The sequence below is a fragment of the Bubalus kerabau genome, chromosome 5 (assembly GCF_029407905.1).
Source record: "Bubalus kerabau isolate K-KA32 ecotype Philippines breed swamp buffalo chromosome 5, PCC_UOA_SB_1v2, whole genome shotgun sequence".
NCBI classification, from domain to species: domain Eukaryota; kingdom Metazoa; phylum Chordata; class Mammalia; order Artiodactyla; family Bovidae; genus Bubalus; species Bubalus kerabau.
Window position 1 is genome coordinate 25348325 of NC_073628.1, and position 13764 is coordinate 25362088.

Here is a 13764-nt window from a genome sequence, read left to right on the forward strand (position 1 = left end):
CACCTTTACTTGGGGCCAAGTATTTATATTTTGAGTAAAATCACGGGTCCTGGAGCCAGACATTCTAGATTCTTGTCATTAATTATGTTTGGGAACATGGACATTTACTGAAACTAAATAAGTGTCAGTTTATTCAGCTTTCAGAATAAAATAGCACTAGGGCTTTCCTGAGAGAAAACTGTAAATGCTAAATGAAGTCATCTACTTTAAAGTGCTGGGCTTTCTGCTTGATATTTTATACTATTTTAATCATGTATGCTATTATTTTATGATGATCATCATAGTTGTGGTTGTTTGTATTTTTTTAATCAAACTGGAGCTTCTTTAATTCTTAGGAATCTGTGACTTTATTCTTGTTATTTCTCCATACATAGTCACTGTAAAACAGTTTCAATGGAAGTGGCCCAGAGAGAATTTGGGAAAGGTATTATATGAGAAAATTATTCTGAATTTCCAAAACTTTTAACAATAAAACTAAAACATTGCCTATCTCAGCAAACCAAAGGCATATTTCTGATATGACACTATGACATTGTGTCTATTCATCTACATTTTCCACTCTCTAGAATTTTCTTCAGAGCAAATTTGACATCCTTATTCCGCAGACTGTAGATCAGAGGGTTTAGCATGGTTACAATGCAGGTATAAAACACAGAGGACACTTTCCCTTGGTCCATGGAGCTCACAGATGAAGGCTTCAGGTACATGAATGCTGCAGATCCATAGAAAATAGCAACAGCTGAGATATGGGAGCTGCATGTACTGAAGGCTTTGGATCTGCCTTTAGTGGAGTGAATGTGAAGGATGGTAGAGAGGATGAAAATGTAGGAAGCAATGATGGTTAAAACAGGAATCAGGACATTAAAAGCACTAAAGACTAGAGCCAATAATTCATTCATGGAGATGCTAGAACAGGATAACTCCAAGAGTGGGAAGACATCGCAGAAATAATGGTTAATCACATTGGCCTTGCAGAAATAGAGTCTCAACATAAAGCCTGTATGGATTGCAGATTCAATGATGCACAAAATATAAACTGTCACTGTGAGCTGGAAGCACCTATTATAAGACATGATGACATTGTAAAGCAAAGGGTTACAGATGGCAACATAGCGGTCATATGCCATTACAGCCAACATATAACATTCTGCAATAATAAAAGCAATAAAGAAATAGAGCTGAGTCATACATTCAGGGTAGGAGATGATACTTTTCTCTGTCACAAAGTTCACCAGCATTTTGGGGGTAACGACAGTGGAATGACAGAAGTCAATAAAGGACAAATTGGTGAGGAAATAGTACATGGGGGTGTGCAGGTGAGAACTGAGCCCTATCAGTGTGATCATGCCCAGGTTCCCCAGCGCTGTGACTGAGTAGATTCCTAGGAAGAAGACCAGAAGGGGAATCTGGAGCTCTGGTTTCTCTGTGAGCCCAGCGAGGATGAACTCAGTCACTGAGGAGTGATTTCCAGGGTCCATTTTCTTCTCAGCAGGTTCTAGGTTTAAAAATGAGAAAATGAGTGTACTTTTCTGTTAAGGTGTGTGAGAGACAGAGAGAGATATTTTTGGACATATGTATGTGCATGTGTGTGCTGCAGAGAGTAATCCTGCTGAGATCGTTGTTTATTGGTAATCAGAGGACATACATAATGTGGGGATTTCTTTAGCTTGTATTGCCACTCTAGGATGACTATGATTCTGGTTGAATTAGAATGCTATGCTAAGTCACTTCAGTCGTGTCCGACTCTGTGCGACCCCATAGATGGCAGCCCACCAGGCTACCCCGTCCCTGGGATTCTCCAGGCAAGAACACTGGAGTGGGTTGCCATTTCCTTCTCCAATGCATGAAAAGTGAAAAGTGAAAAGTGAAAGTGAAGTCGCTCAGTCGTGTCTGACTCTTAGCGACCCCATGGATTGCAGCCTAACAGGCTCCTCTGTCCATGGGATTTTCCAGGCAAGAGTACTGGAGTGGGGTGCCATTGCCTTCTCCTGAATCAGAATAGATTTTATAAACTTCAAGAATTTTATAATTGAGATATTTCATAAAGTTTAAGAGAAACACTGATTTCTGGACTTTTAAAGTCAAACAAATTGAACATTTCTACTATTCATTTGAGCACTCTTCTTTACTCCAAATTTCTGGATTCCAACCTATTTCAAGTCAGCAGAATTTTACATCGAGGTCAAGATTTTAAGTTTATGAGCATGAGCATGATATAGACACAACTTATCATCACTTCGCATAGTCAAGTGGAACTGGATCTCATGATATGCTTGTCAGTAAGATGAAATTCCGTGGGCTGGTCACTTTATGTCTAAGTCACTTCAGTCGTGTCCGACTCTGTGCGACCCCATAGATGGCAGCCCACCAGGCTCCCCCGTCCCTGGGATTCTCCAGGCAAGAACACTAGAGTGGGTTGCCGTTTCCTTCTCCAATGCAGATGTAAAAGAACATATCTGAACACAAAGAATATCTGTTGATTCAGGGATTCACCAATATGGTTGAGCATCACAGTCACATAGACAGAGTACAATATTTATAAAAATAATGAGTGTAAAAATGTAAATATATTATAATTAAAACCACAAGTCCTGAATCATCATCCTTAACATTCTTTACTTCAGGGATATATTAATCTCTGTAGAAAAGCTCTGAAATGATTTTTGTTTCTGTCTATTCTTTCACTTTCATGCATTGGAGGAGGAAATGGCAACCCACTCCAGTGTTCTTGCCTGGAGAATCCCAGGGACAGCGGGGCCTAGTGGGCTGCTGTCTATGGGGTCGCACAGAGTTGGACATGACTGAAGTGACTTAGCAGTAGCAGCTGTTCTTCAAAAGATTGCCTCTGCAGCTTTAAATAATTCATAAATCTTGGTACTTCCAGAATTATCAACCATGAACATTTTATCAAATTTCTATTTTATTATCTATGTTATTACTTTAGTTAACTTGCTGGCATATTGAGTGCAGCAATTTCACAGCATCATCTTTCAGGATTTGAAATAGCTCAACTGGAACTCCATCACTTCCACTAGCTGTGTTTGTAGTGATGCTTCCTAAGGCCCACTTGACTTCGCATTCCAGGATGTCTGGCTCTAGGTGAGTGATCATACCATTGTGATTATCTGGGTCATGACGATATTTTTTGCATAGTTCTTCTGTGTATTGTTGCCACCTCTTGTTAATATTTCTGCTTCTGTTAGGTCCATACCATTTCTGTCCTTTATTGTGCCCATCTTTGCATGAAATGTTCCCTTGGTATCTCTAATTTTCTTAAAGAGATCTCTAGTCTTTCTCATTCTATTGTTTTCCTCTATATCTTTGCATTGATCGCTGAGGAAGGCTTTCTTATCTCTCCTTGCTATTCTTTGGAACTCTACATTCAAATGGCTATATCTTTCTTTTCTCCTTTGCCTTTCACTTCTCATCTATTCACAGCTATTTTTAAGGCCTTCTCAGACAGCCATTTTGCCTTTTTGCATTTCTTTTTCTGGGAGATGGTCTTGATCACTGCCTCCTGTACAGTATCATGAACCTCCATCCATAGTTCTCAGGCACACTAACAAATTTAATCCCTTGAATCTATTTGTCACTTCCACTGTATAATCATAAGGGATTTGATTTAGATCATACTTGAATGGTCTAGGGTTTTCCCTACTTTCTTCAATTTAAGTCTGAATTTGTCAATAAGGAGTTCATGATCTGAGCCACAGTCAGCTCCCAGTCTTGTTTTTGCTGACTGTATACAGCCTCTCCATCTTTGGCTCCATCAGTCTGATTTTGTTATTGACCATCTGGTGACATCCATGTCAGTTTTTGTTCCAATCCCAAAGAAAGGCAATATCAAAGTCTGCTCAAACTACAACACAATTGAACTCATCTCAGATGCTACCAAAGCAATGCTCAAAATTCTCCAGGCCAGGCTTCAACAGTACATGAATCGTGAACTTCCAGATATTCAAGCTGGATTTAGAAAAGGCAAAGGAACCAGAAATCAAACTGCCAACATCCGTTGGATTGTTGAAAAAGCAAGAGAGTTCGAGAAAAACATCTACTTCTGCTTTATTGACTATGTCAACGCCTTTGACTGTGTGGATCACCATAAGCTGTGGAAAATTCTGAAAGAGATGGGAATAGCAGACCACCTGACCTGCCTCTTGAAAAAACTGTATGGAGGTCAGGAAACAACAGTTAGAACTGGACATGGAACAACAGAATGGTTCTAAATTGGGAAAGGAGTATGTCAAGGCTGTATATTGTCACCCTGCTTATTTAACTTCTATGCAGAGTACATCATGAGAAAAACTGGGCTGGATGAAGCACAAGCTGGAATCAAGATTTCCAGAGAAATATTAATAACCTCTAATTCCCTGGTAGCTCAGATGGCAAAGCATCTGCCTGCAATGCAGGAGACTCTGGTTCAATCCCTGGGTAGGGAAGATCCCTTGGAGAAGGAAATGGCAACCCACTCCAGTATTCTTGCCTGGAAAATCCCATGGATGGAAAAGCCTGGTAGGCTACAGTCCATGCATTTGCAAAGAGTTGGACACAACTGAGCTACTTCACTTTCACTTTCAGATATGCAGATGTCACCACCCTTATGGTAGAAAGAGAAGAAGAACTAAAGAGTTTCTTGATGAAAATGAAAAAGGAAGTGAAAAAGTGACTTAAAACTCAACATTCAGAAAACCAAGATCAGGCTATCTGGTCCATCACGTCATGGCAAATACATGGGGAAACAGTGGAAACAGTGACAGACTTTATTTCGGGGGGGGGGGGGGGCGCTCCAAAATCACTGCAGATGGTGACTGCAGCCATGAAATTAAAAGACACTTGCTCCATGGAAGAAAATTTATGGCCAACCTAGACAGCATATTAAAAAGCAGAGACATGTCTTTGCTAAGAAAGGTCCATCCATTCAAAGCTATGGTTTTTCCAGTAGTCATGTATGGATGTGAGACTTGGACTATAAAGAAAGCTGAGTGCTGAAGAATGCTTTTGAACTGTGGTGTTGGAGAAGACTCTTGAGAGTCCCTTGGACTGCAAGGAGATCCAACCAGTCCATCCTAAAGAAAATCAGTCCCGAATATTCATTGGAAAGACTGATGCTGAAGCTGAAACTCCAATACTTTGGCTACTTGATTCAAAGAACTGTCTCATTGGAAAAGACCCTGATGCTGGGAAAGATTGAAGGCAGGAAGACAAGGGGACAACAGAGGATGAAATGGCTGGATGGCATTACTGACTCAATGGACATGAGTGTGAGTAAACTCCAGGAGTTGGTGATGGACAGGGAGGCCTGGCATGCTGCAGTTCATGGGGTCGCAAAGAGTCAGACATGATTGAGCACCTGAACTGAACTTTAGTTAAATCTTTAACACTGCCTCCTTTTTAGTCTAATAGTTGATGCTTATATTTTTTAAAAAATGTTTTTCTTAGTTGATCTTTATCTTTAAAAATGTTCTTAAAAGTTTTTAGGATCTTGGAATATTTTAAAGATATTAATATCTGATAATCAAAACAGTATAAAACAAATAAACCAACAAAGCCTCCAATGTAATTCTGATGATTAGCCAGCTTGGGGTACTAGTGAGTGACACAAAGTTCATGTAACAGCATGTTTTAGGTGGAGAACTTGAGAAAATTTTTTCTCCTATCTTTTCCTTTTATGTTTTTATTTGTTTTACTCCTTTCTTCCCTTTCCTTGTTTTCATCCTTCTTTCTCTACCTCCTTCCTTCATTCTTTCTTCAATAATTTAGCAAAAAGTGCTGAAACAGCACTTTACTACAAAATGAAGTTTAGTCAAGAGTATAAAAATTGAAAAAACACAGTTATGAACCTCATGAAATTCAAAACTTGATATTAAAGAGGTCTATGCAAAAAAGAAAAACGGCTGTTTGAGGAGGCCTTACAAATAGCTGTGAAAAAAAAAAGAGAAGTGAAAAGCAAAGGAGAAAAGGAAAGATATAAGCATCTGAATGCAGAATTCCAAAGAACAGCAAAGAGATAAGACAGCCTTCCTCAGAGCTCAATGCAAAGAAATAGAGGAAAACAACAGACTGGGAAAGACTTGAGATCTCTTCAAGAAAATTATGGATACCAAGGGAACATTTCATGCAAAGATGGGCTCAATAAAGGCCAGAAATGGTATGGACCTAACAGAAGCAGAAGATATTAAGAAGAGGTGGCAAGAATACACAGAAGAACTGTACAAAAAAGATCTTCACGACCAAGATAATAACCATGGTATGATTACTCACCTAGAGCCAGACATCCTGGAATGTGAAGTCAAGTGGGCCTTAGAAAGCATCACTATGAACAAAGCTAGTGGAGGTGATGGAATTCCAGTTGAGCTCTTTCAAATCCTGAAAGATGATGCTGTGAAATTGCTGCCCACAATATGCTAGCAAATTTGGAAAACTCAGCAGTGGCCACAGGACTGGAAAAGGTCAGTTTTCATTCCAGTCCCAAAGAAAGGTAATGCCAAAGAATGCTCAAACTACCACACAATTGCACTCATCTCACATGCTAGTAAAGTAATGCTCAAGATTCTCCAAGTTAGGCTTCAGCAATACGTGAACTGTGAATTTCCAGATATTCAAGCTGCTTTTAGGAAAGGCAGAGGAACCAGAGATCAAATTGCCAACATCTGCTGGATCATCGAAAAAGCAAGAGTTCCAGAAAAACATCTATTTCTGCTTTACTGACTATGCCAAAGCCTTTGACTATGCAGATAACAATAAACTGTGGAAAATTCTGAAAGAGATGGGAATACCAGACCACCTGACCTGCCTCTTGAGACACCTATATGCAGGTGAGGAAGCAGCAGTTAGAACTGGAAATGAAACAACAGACTGGCTCCAAATAGGAAAAGGAGTACGTCAAGGCTGTACATTGTCACCCTGCTTATTTAACTTATATGCAGAGTACATCATGAGAAATGCTGGGCTGGAAGAAGCAGAAGCTGGAATCAAGATTGCCCAGAGAAATATCAATAAGCTCAGATATGCAGATGACACCATCCTTATGGCAGAAAGTGAAGAGGAACTAAAAAGCCTCTTGATGAAAGTGAAAGAGGAGAGTGAAAAAGTTGGCTTAAAGCTCAACATTCAGAAAACGAAGATCATGGCATCTGGTCCCATCACTTCATGGGAAATAGATGGGGAAACAGTGGAAACAGTGGCAGACTTTATTTTGGGGGGCTCCAAGATCACTGCAGATGGTGATTGCAGCCATGAAATTAAAAGACGCTTACTCCTTGGAAGGAAAGTTATGACCAACCTAGATAGCATATTCAAAAGCAGAGACATTACTTTGCCAACAAAGGTCCGTCTAGTCAACGTTACTGTGTTTCCAGTGGTCATATATGAATGTGAGAATTGGACTGTGAAGAAAGCTGAGCACTGAAGAATTGATGCTTTTGAACTGTGGTGTTGGAGAAGACTCTTGAGAGTCCCTTGGACTGCAGGGAGATCCAACCAGTCCATCCTAAAGGAGACCAGTCCTGGGTGTTCATTGGAAGGACTGATGCTAAAGCTGAAACTCCAGTACTTTGGCCACCTCATGCAAAGAGCTGACTCATTGGAAAAGACCCTGATGCTAGGAGGGATTGGGGACAGGAGGAGAAGGGAATGACAGAGGATGAGATGGCTGGATGGCATCACCGACTTGATGGACTTGAGTTTGGATGAACTCCGGGAGTTGGTGATAGACAGGGAGGCCTGGCGTGCTGCAATTCATGGTGTTGTAAAGAGTCGGACATGACTGAGCAACTGAACTGAACTGTACTGAACTGAATATTCATTATAAAGAAGCATAATATGAAAATAAAATTGGAGTGAAGACTCAGAGGGGCATGCAAATTTGAGCAGTCTCCTAATGGATTCAGAGCAAGGTAGCTGAATGTTTTGTAACTTTTGTTTCAAAACGTCTTCTGTTATTTATTAGTCCTGATCCAAGTTCCATTTATACACCTAATGTAAGAATTAGGTGTATATCAGTTCAGTTCAGCTGCTCAGTCGTGTCCGACTCTTTGTGACCCCATGAATTGCAGCACGCCAGGCCTCCCTGTCTATCACCAACTCCCGGAGTTCATCCAAACTCAGGTCCATCAAGTCGGTGATGCCATCCAGCTATCTCATCCTCTGTCATTCCCTTCTCCTCCTGTCCCCAATCCCTCCCAGCATCAGGGTCTTTTCCAATGAGTAACTCTTCGCATGAGGTGACCAAAGTACTGGAATTTCAGCTTTAGCATCATTTCTTCCAAAGAACACCCCAGGACTGATCTCCTTTAGAATGGATTGGTTGGATTTCCTTGCAGTGCAAGGGACTCTCAAGAGTCTTCTCCAACACCACAGTTCAAAAGTATCAATTCTTCGGCACTCAGCATTCTTCACAGTCCAACTCTCACATCCATACATGACCACTGGAAAAGCCATAGCCTTGACTAGATGGACCTTTGTTGGCAAAGTAATGTCTCTGCTTTTGAATATGCTATCTAGATGTATATAACAATGACATATATGTTGGATTTAAGTCATTTATCAGAATATAAGATGAAACCACTGAACATTAAAAATGACAAAGGTACTTCTTACTGGCCTTTAGCTTATTTGACTTTTAATGGGGATAGGAAGGAGTACAATTAGAAAAGAGCAGTTGGCACTCAAACTCTCTTTCTCTCAAATTTTTCTTTTCTCAGTGAAGCTTGGGCTTTAACTTTGCCAATGCCCCCTGATTAGTGCACACTCTGTGATCAGCAAAACCTTCCAAGTTTGTACAACCTAGACCCTGATGGTGACAGCAACTGGAAAAATGAGTAGAAACACTGAAAACAGTTGAAACAAACAAATTGAAATTTAGCAAAGCAAAGTGTATTTATGTTTAAAATTTAGATTTTAAAAAACCTAATTCTTTGTATACTGGACATAGCTTTGGGTGCCATTCACTTGAAAAGAATAAGGGATCAATTCTTTTTTAACGCAATAAAACTCACAAAGTAAGTGACTGGTTAATAATGATATTAGTTTCAGATTGCACTTGGAGAAACACAATGTCTAGAGTATGATCAGTAACAAATCCAATAACATTATTTTCTAATACTAGTTCCATGGAACTACAAAGCTACAAATATGAGGAAGTGTGAATGAACCAATACTTCATCATATGTTAAACTGATCACCATAGTCACAAGCAGCCTAATTCACTTAACCTGTCAATTCACACAAATATTACCATTTTCTACCTGTGCAATTAGGTTAAGAAGCACTGTGCTACACTTTAATTATTTCTGGAGTTTGGAGTTTAGTTATGGATATTCTTTTTAAGGAGAGATATTGACAAGATAAAAAGCAAATAAAGACTGTGTAAAATTTGAAATATATTTGAGGGTGTTGGGATAATTAACAGATTTCATCATATATCTCAAGGGACTCTAAAGAGACAAATGACATTTTATATATGGCATTTGAAAGATCTACCCAAAGCAATCTATAGATTCAATGCAGTCCCTATCAAGCTACCAACAGCATTCTTCACAGAGCTAGAACAAATAATTTCACAATTTGTATGTAAATACAAAAAACCTCGAATACCCAAAGCGATCTTGAGAAAGAAGAATGGAACTGGAGGAATCAACCTACCTGACTTCAGGCTCTACTGCAAAGCCACAGTCATCAAGACAGTATGGTACTGGCACAAAGACAGAAATATAGATCAATGGAACAAAATAGAAAGCCCAGAGATAAATCCACGCACATATGGACACCTTATCTTTGACAAAGGAGGCAAGAATATACAATGGATTAAAGACAATCTCTTTAACAAGTGGTGCTGGGAAATCTGGTCAACCACTTGTAAAAGAATGAAACTAGAACACTTTCTAACACCATACACAAAAATAAACTCAAAATGGATTAAAGATCTCAATGTAAGACCAGAAACTATAAAACTCCTAGAGGAGAACATAGGCAAAACACTCTCTGACATACATCACAGCAGGATCCTCTATGACCCACCTCCCAGAATATTGAAAATAAAAGCAAAAATAAAAAAATGGGACCTAATTAACCTTAAAAGCTTCTGCACATCAAAGGAAACTATTAGCAAGGTGAAAAGACAGCCTTCAGAATGGGAGAAGATAATAGCAAATGAAGCAACTGACAAACAACTAATCTCGAGAATATACAAGCAAGTCCTACAGCTCAACTCCAGAAAAATAAATGACCCAATCAAAAAATGGGCCAAAGAACTAAATAGACATTTCTCCAAAGAAGACATACAGATGGCTAACAAACACATGAAAAGATGCTCAACATCACTCATTATCAGAGAAATGCAAATCAAAACCACTATGAGGTACCATTTCACACCAGTCAGAATGGCTGCGATCCAAAAGTCTACAAGTAATAAATGCTGGAGAGGGTGTGGAGAAAAGGGAACCCTCTTACACTGTTGGTGGGAATGCAAACTAGTACAGCCACTATGAAGAACAGTGTGCAGATTCTTTAAAAAACTGGAAATAGAACTGCCTTATGATCCAGCAATCCCACTGCTGGGCATACACACTGAGGAAACCAGAAGGGAAAGAGACACGTGTACCCCAATGTTCATCGCAGCACTGTTTATAATAGCCAGGACATGGAAGCAACCTAGATGTCCATCAGCAGATGAATGGATAAGAAAGCAGTGGTACATATACACAATGGAGTATTACTCAGCCATTAAAAAGAATACATTTGAATCAGTTCTAATGAGGTGGATGAAACTGGAGCCTATTATACAGAGTGAAGTAAACCAGAAAGAAAAACACCAATACAGTATACTAACGCATATATATGGAATTTAGAAAGATGGTAACAATAACCCTGTGTACGAGACAGCAAAAGAGACACTGATGTACAGAACAGTCTTATGGACTCTGTGAGAGAGGGAGAGGGTGGTAAGATTTGGGAGAATGGCATTGAAACGTGTATAATATCATGTATGAAACGAGTTGCCAGTCCAGGTTCGATGCACGATACTGGATGCTTGGGGCTGGTGCACTGGGATGACCCAGAGGGATGGAATGGGGAGGGAGGAGGGAGGAGGGTTCAGGATGGGGAACACATGTATACCTGTGGCGGATTCATTTTGATATTTGGCAAAACTAATACAATTATGTAAAGTTTAAAAATAAAATTAAATAAAAAAAAGGGATAACCATAAAAAAAAAGAATATAAGGAAAATATTCTAAACCTTTGAGTTCTTTTTTTTTAATATAAATTTATTTATTTTAACTGGAGGCTAATTACTTTACAATATTGTATTGGTTTTGCCATACATCAACATGAATCTACCATGGGCGTATACGTGTTCCCCATCCTGAGCCCCCCTCTCACCTCCCTCCCCATACCATCCCTCTGGGTCATCCCAGTGCAAAATGTCTATTCTTAATCACTAAATACACTCAAACAAACTCAGTTCACATCTGATTCCTTCCAGTTTCCGAAACTTACATTCAAATTCTGAAATTGTTCATTTTCTGGAGTAAGTCAAATTCTCTCAACTTGTCTAGATTTTTACTTGCTCATGTTTTCACATGAAATAAGTCTCACCACCTCATTCATCTCTATTATCTGCTAAACAGTTTTTCTTTACTAATCTCATTTACATCTAATGTCCTCATAGTAGTAGTAGTGAGAGCTGCTCAGTCATGTCTGACTCTTTGCGACCCCTTATACTCTAGCCCACCAGGCTTCACTGTCCATGGGATTCTCCAGGCAAGAATACTGGAGTGGGTTGCCATTTTCTTCTCCAGGGCATCTTCCCAACCCAAGTATTAATCCCAGGTCTTCTGCATTGTACAGCAGATTCTTTACCACCTGAGCCACAAGAAAAGCAAAAATCCTTAGACTCCTTCTAATTGATTAGATTTTCTTACTACATGCTCAAGAATCTTTCATTTCTAAACAGCACATTTTCAGACTCCAGCTGCACTATAAGTCAAATGATGAACAAATCTGACTTAGTCTCCTCTATATCCAAGAAAATAGCCCACATCTGGCACATCACAGCAAGTTTAAAAACATGGTTTATGAATAAATTGATAATTATATGAATGAAGAAGTTGTGGAATATTTGCCTGAATGCCAATGATTATTACTTTCATAATTGAAGTCTCAAATATCAAGTACAAAATTAACACACTCACCTTTCTTTGTTCCTAGAAATCAATGCCAAATCTATTTCACAATGTGTTCTCAGGGAAGAATAGCGTTAGTGTGGGGAGTGATAGGTACCCAGCATTCTGCTGTCTTTACTGCGGGGAGAGCAGGTCTGACAGCCTTGGTATTAAGAGTCAATTTTGAAGCTGTTCTGCATCACACATCAGCATCTCCAATTCTAATCCTTCAGTGTTGTTTCTTCAGGGTAGCAAACATCCTGACCTTTCTCAGTTCTCCCCTGAGCTCTTGTGATCACCATACTATGAGGTTTGTACTGGATTTAGATATACCAAACAATAAATAACATGGAGTCAAATACTCCCCAAGGATTTTCATTTCTCAAGAGACTGGCTCTTGAGAAAAGCAATTGCAGGTGACGGGTCCCCAGTTACCCAACATTTTCTTTCAAAAGGTATTATTTGTCAATCCTGAACTTACCAATTAGTGATAAAGATTTGTTCACGGGATCTCCTGAGGATTTTGTTAAAATGCAGATCCTGATCCAGCCAGTCTAAGTTGGATCTGAAATTCTGCATTTCTTACAAGCTCCTACCAGTGCTGTGGATTCATGGTCCAGACTGCGAATAGCAGATTTAGAGTATCAGGACATATTCCGACAATTTATCTTACTGTTAATAAAGCCAGAAAGCTTTAATAATGAATTAATATCATTTTTCATGTAGTAAATATATTTAATTTTTATAGAAATAGGTGATATAGATAATTGATTTAAAAATGAAATCTATATATAATTGAATTTTATAATTATGGGGCAAGGATTCAGAATATTGATGTAGTATTTGGGGTTTTTTAATAAAAAGTAATAATTTTTATTATAATAATTTCACTAATAATAATAATTAATATCACTAATAATTTTACTTGTTAAATTGTATATTTAATGAAATAGTTTCTTATTAGGCAATTATATTTCATAAAATATATTTTTTTATATATACTTTTGCTTTTTTTCCAAAGCTGGAATAACTGGAGGCAGTCTTAGATTTTAGCATGATATAAGATAAATTGGAAACTCACATTAGGGAGCACTTATAAAATATGATTAAATATATTAGGTTCAATTATTTTTTAAAGATTTACAGTTGGGTGACACAGTGCTTCTCAATCATTTTTCCACAATGAAACTGTCAAAAAACTCAATCATTTTCTCAAATGAAATAAGCTTCAATTATACTAGAGCTTGCCATGAGAGAATATGGTAAACAGTTACCCGTTCAAAGATAGGGCATAGTGTTTATATTTCATAAATCATTCATTATTTGTTATTTTTATTGAAATATAATTTCTTTACAATGTTAGTTTTTTCTTTATAACAAATGATATTTGTTTTTCTGTTTCTGCTTTACTTCACTCTATAGGACAGATTCTAGGTCCTTCCACATCTCTACAAATAATAGCATAATAAAATATATTACTATAATTTTCTTCATCATCATCATTGCTGTAGTTTTGCTTTATTGTAGTTCATTAAAAATAAAACAAAGGCTCTGTTAATCCTCAATAACATTTTATTTTATTCTTCCATTTCTCCATTCATA

The 13764-nt window shown here is 38.3% G+C and overlaps 1 protein-coding gene across 1 annotated transcript; it reads right to left on the reverse strand.

The window, feature by feature from the left end:
• Positions 1-542: 542 nt before the first annotated feature.
• Positions 543-1478, reverse strand: LOC129653782 (putative olfactory receptor 8G3). The gene has a single exon (XM_055583470.1). The coding sequence runs from the start codon at positions 1476-1478 to the stop codon at positions 543-545; it is 936 nt and encodes a 311-aa protein (XP_055439445.1).
• Positions 1479-13764: the final 12286 nt, after the last annotated feature.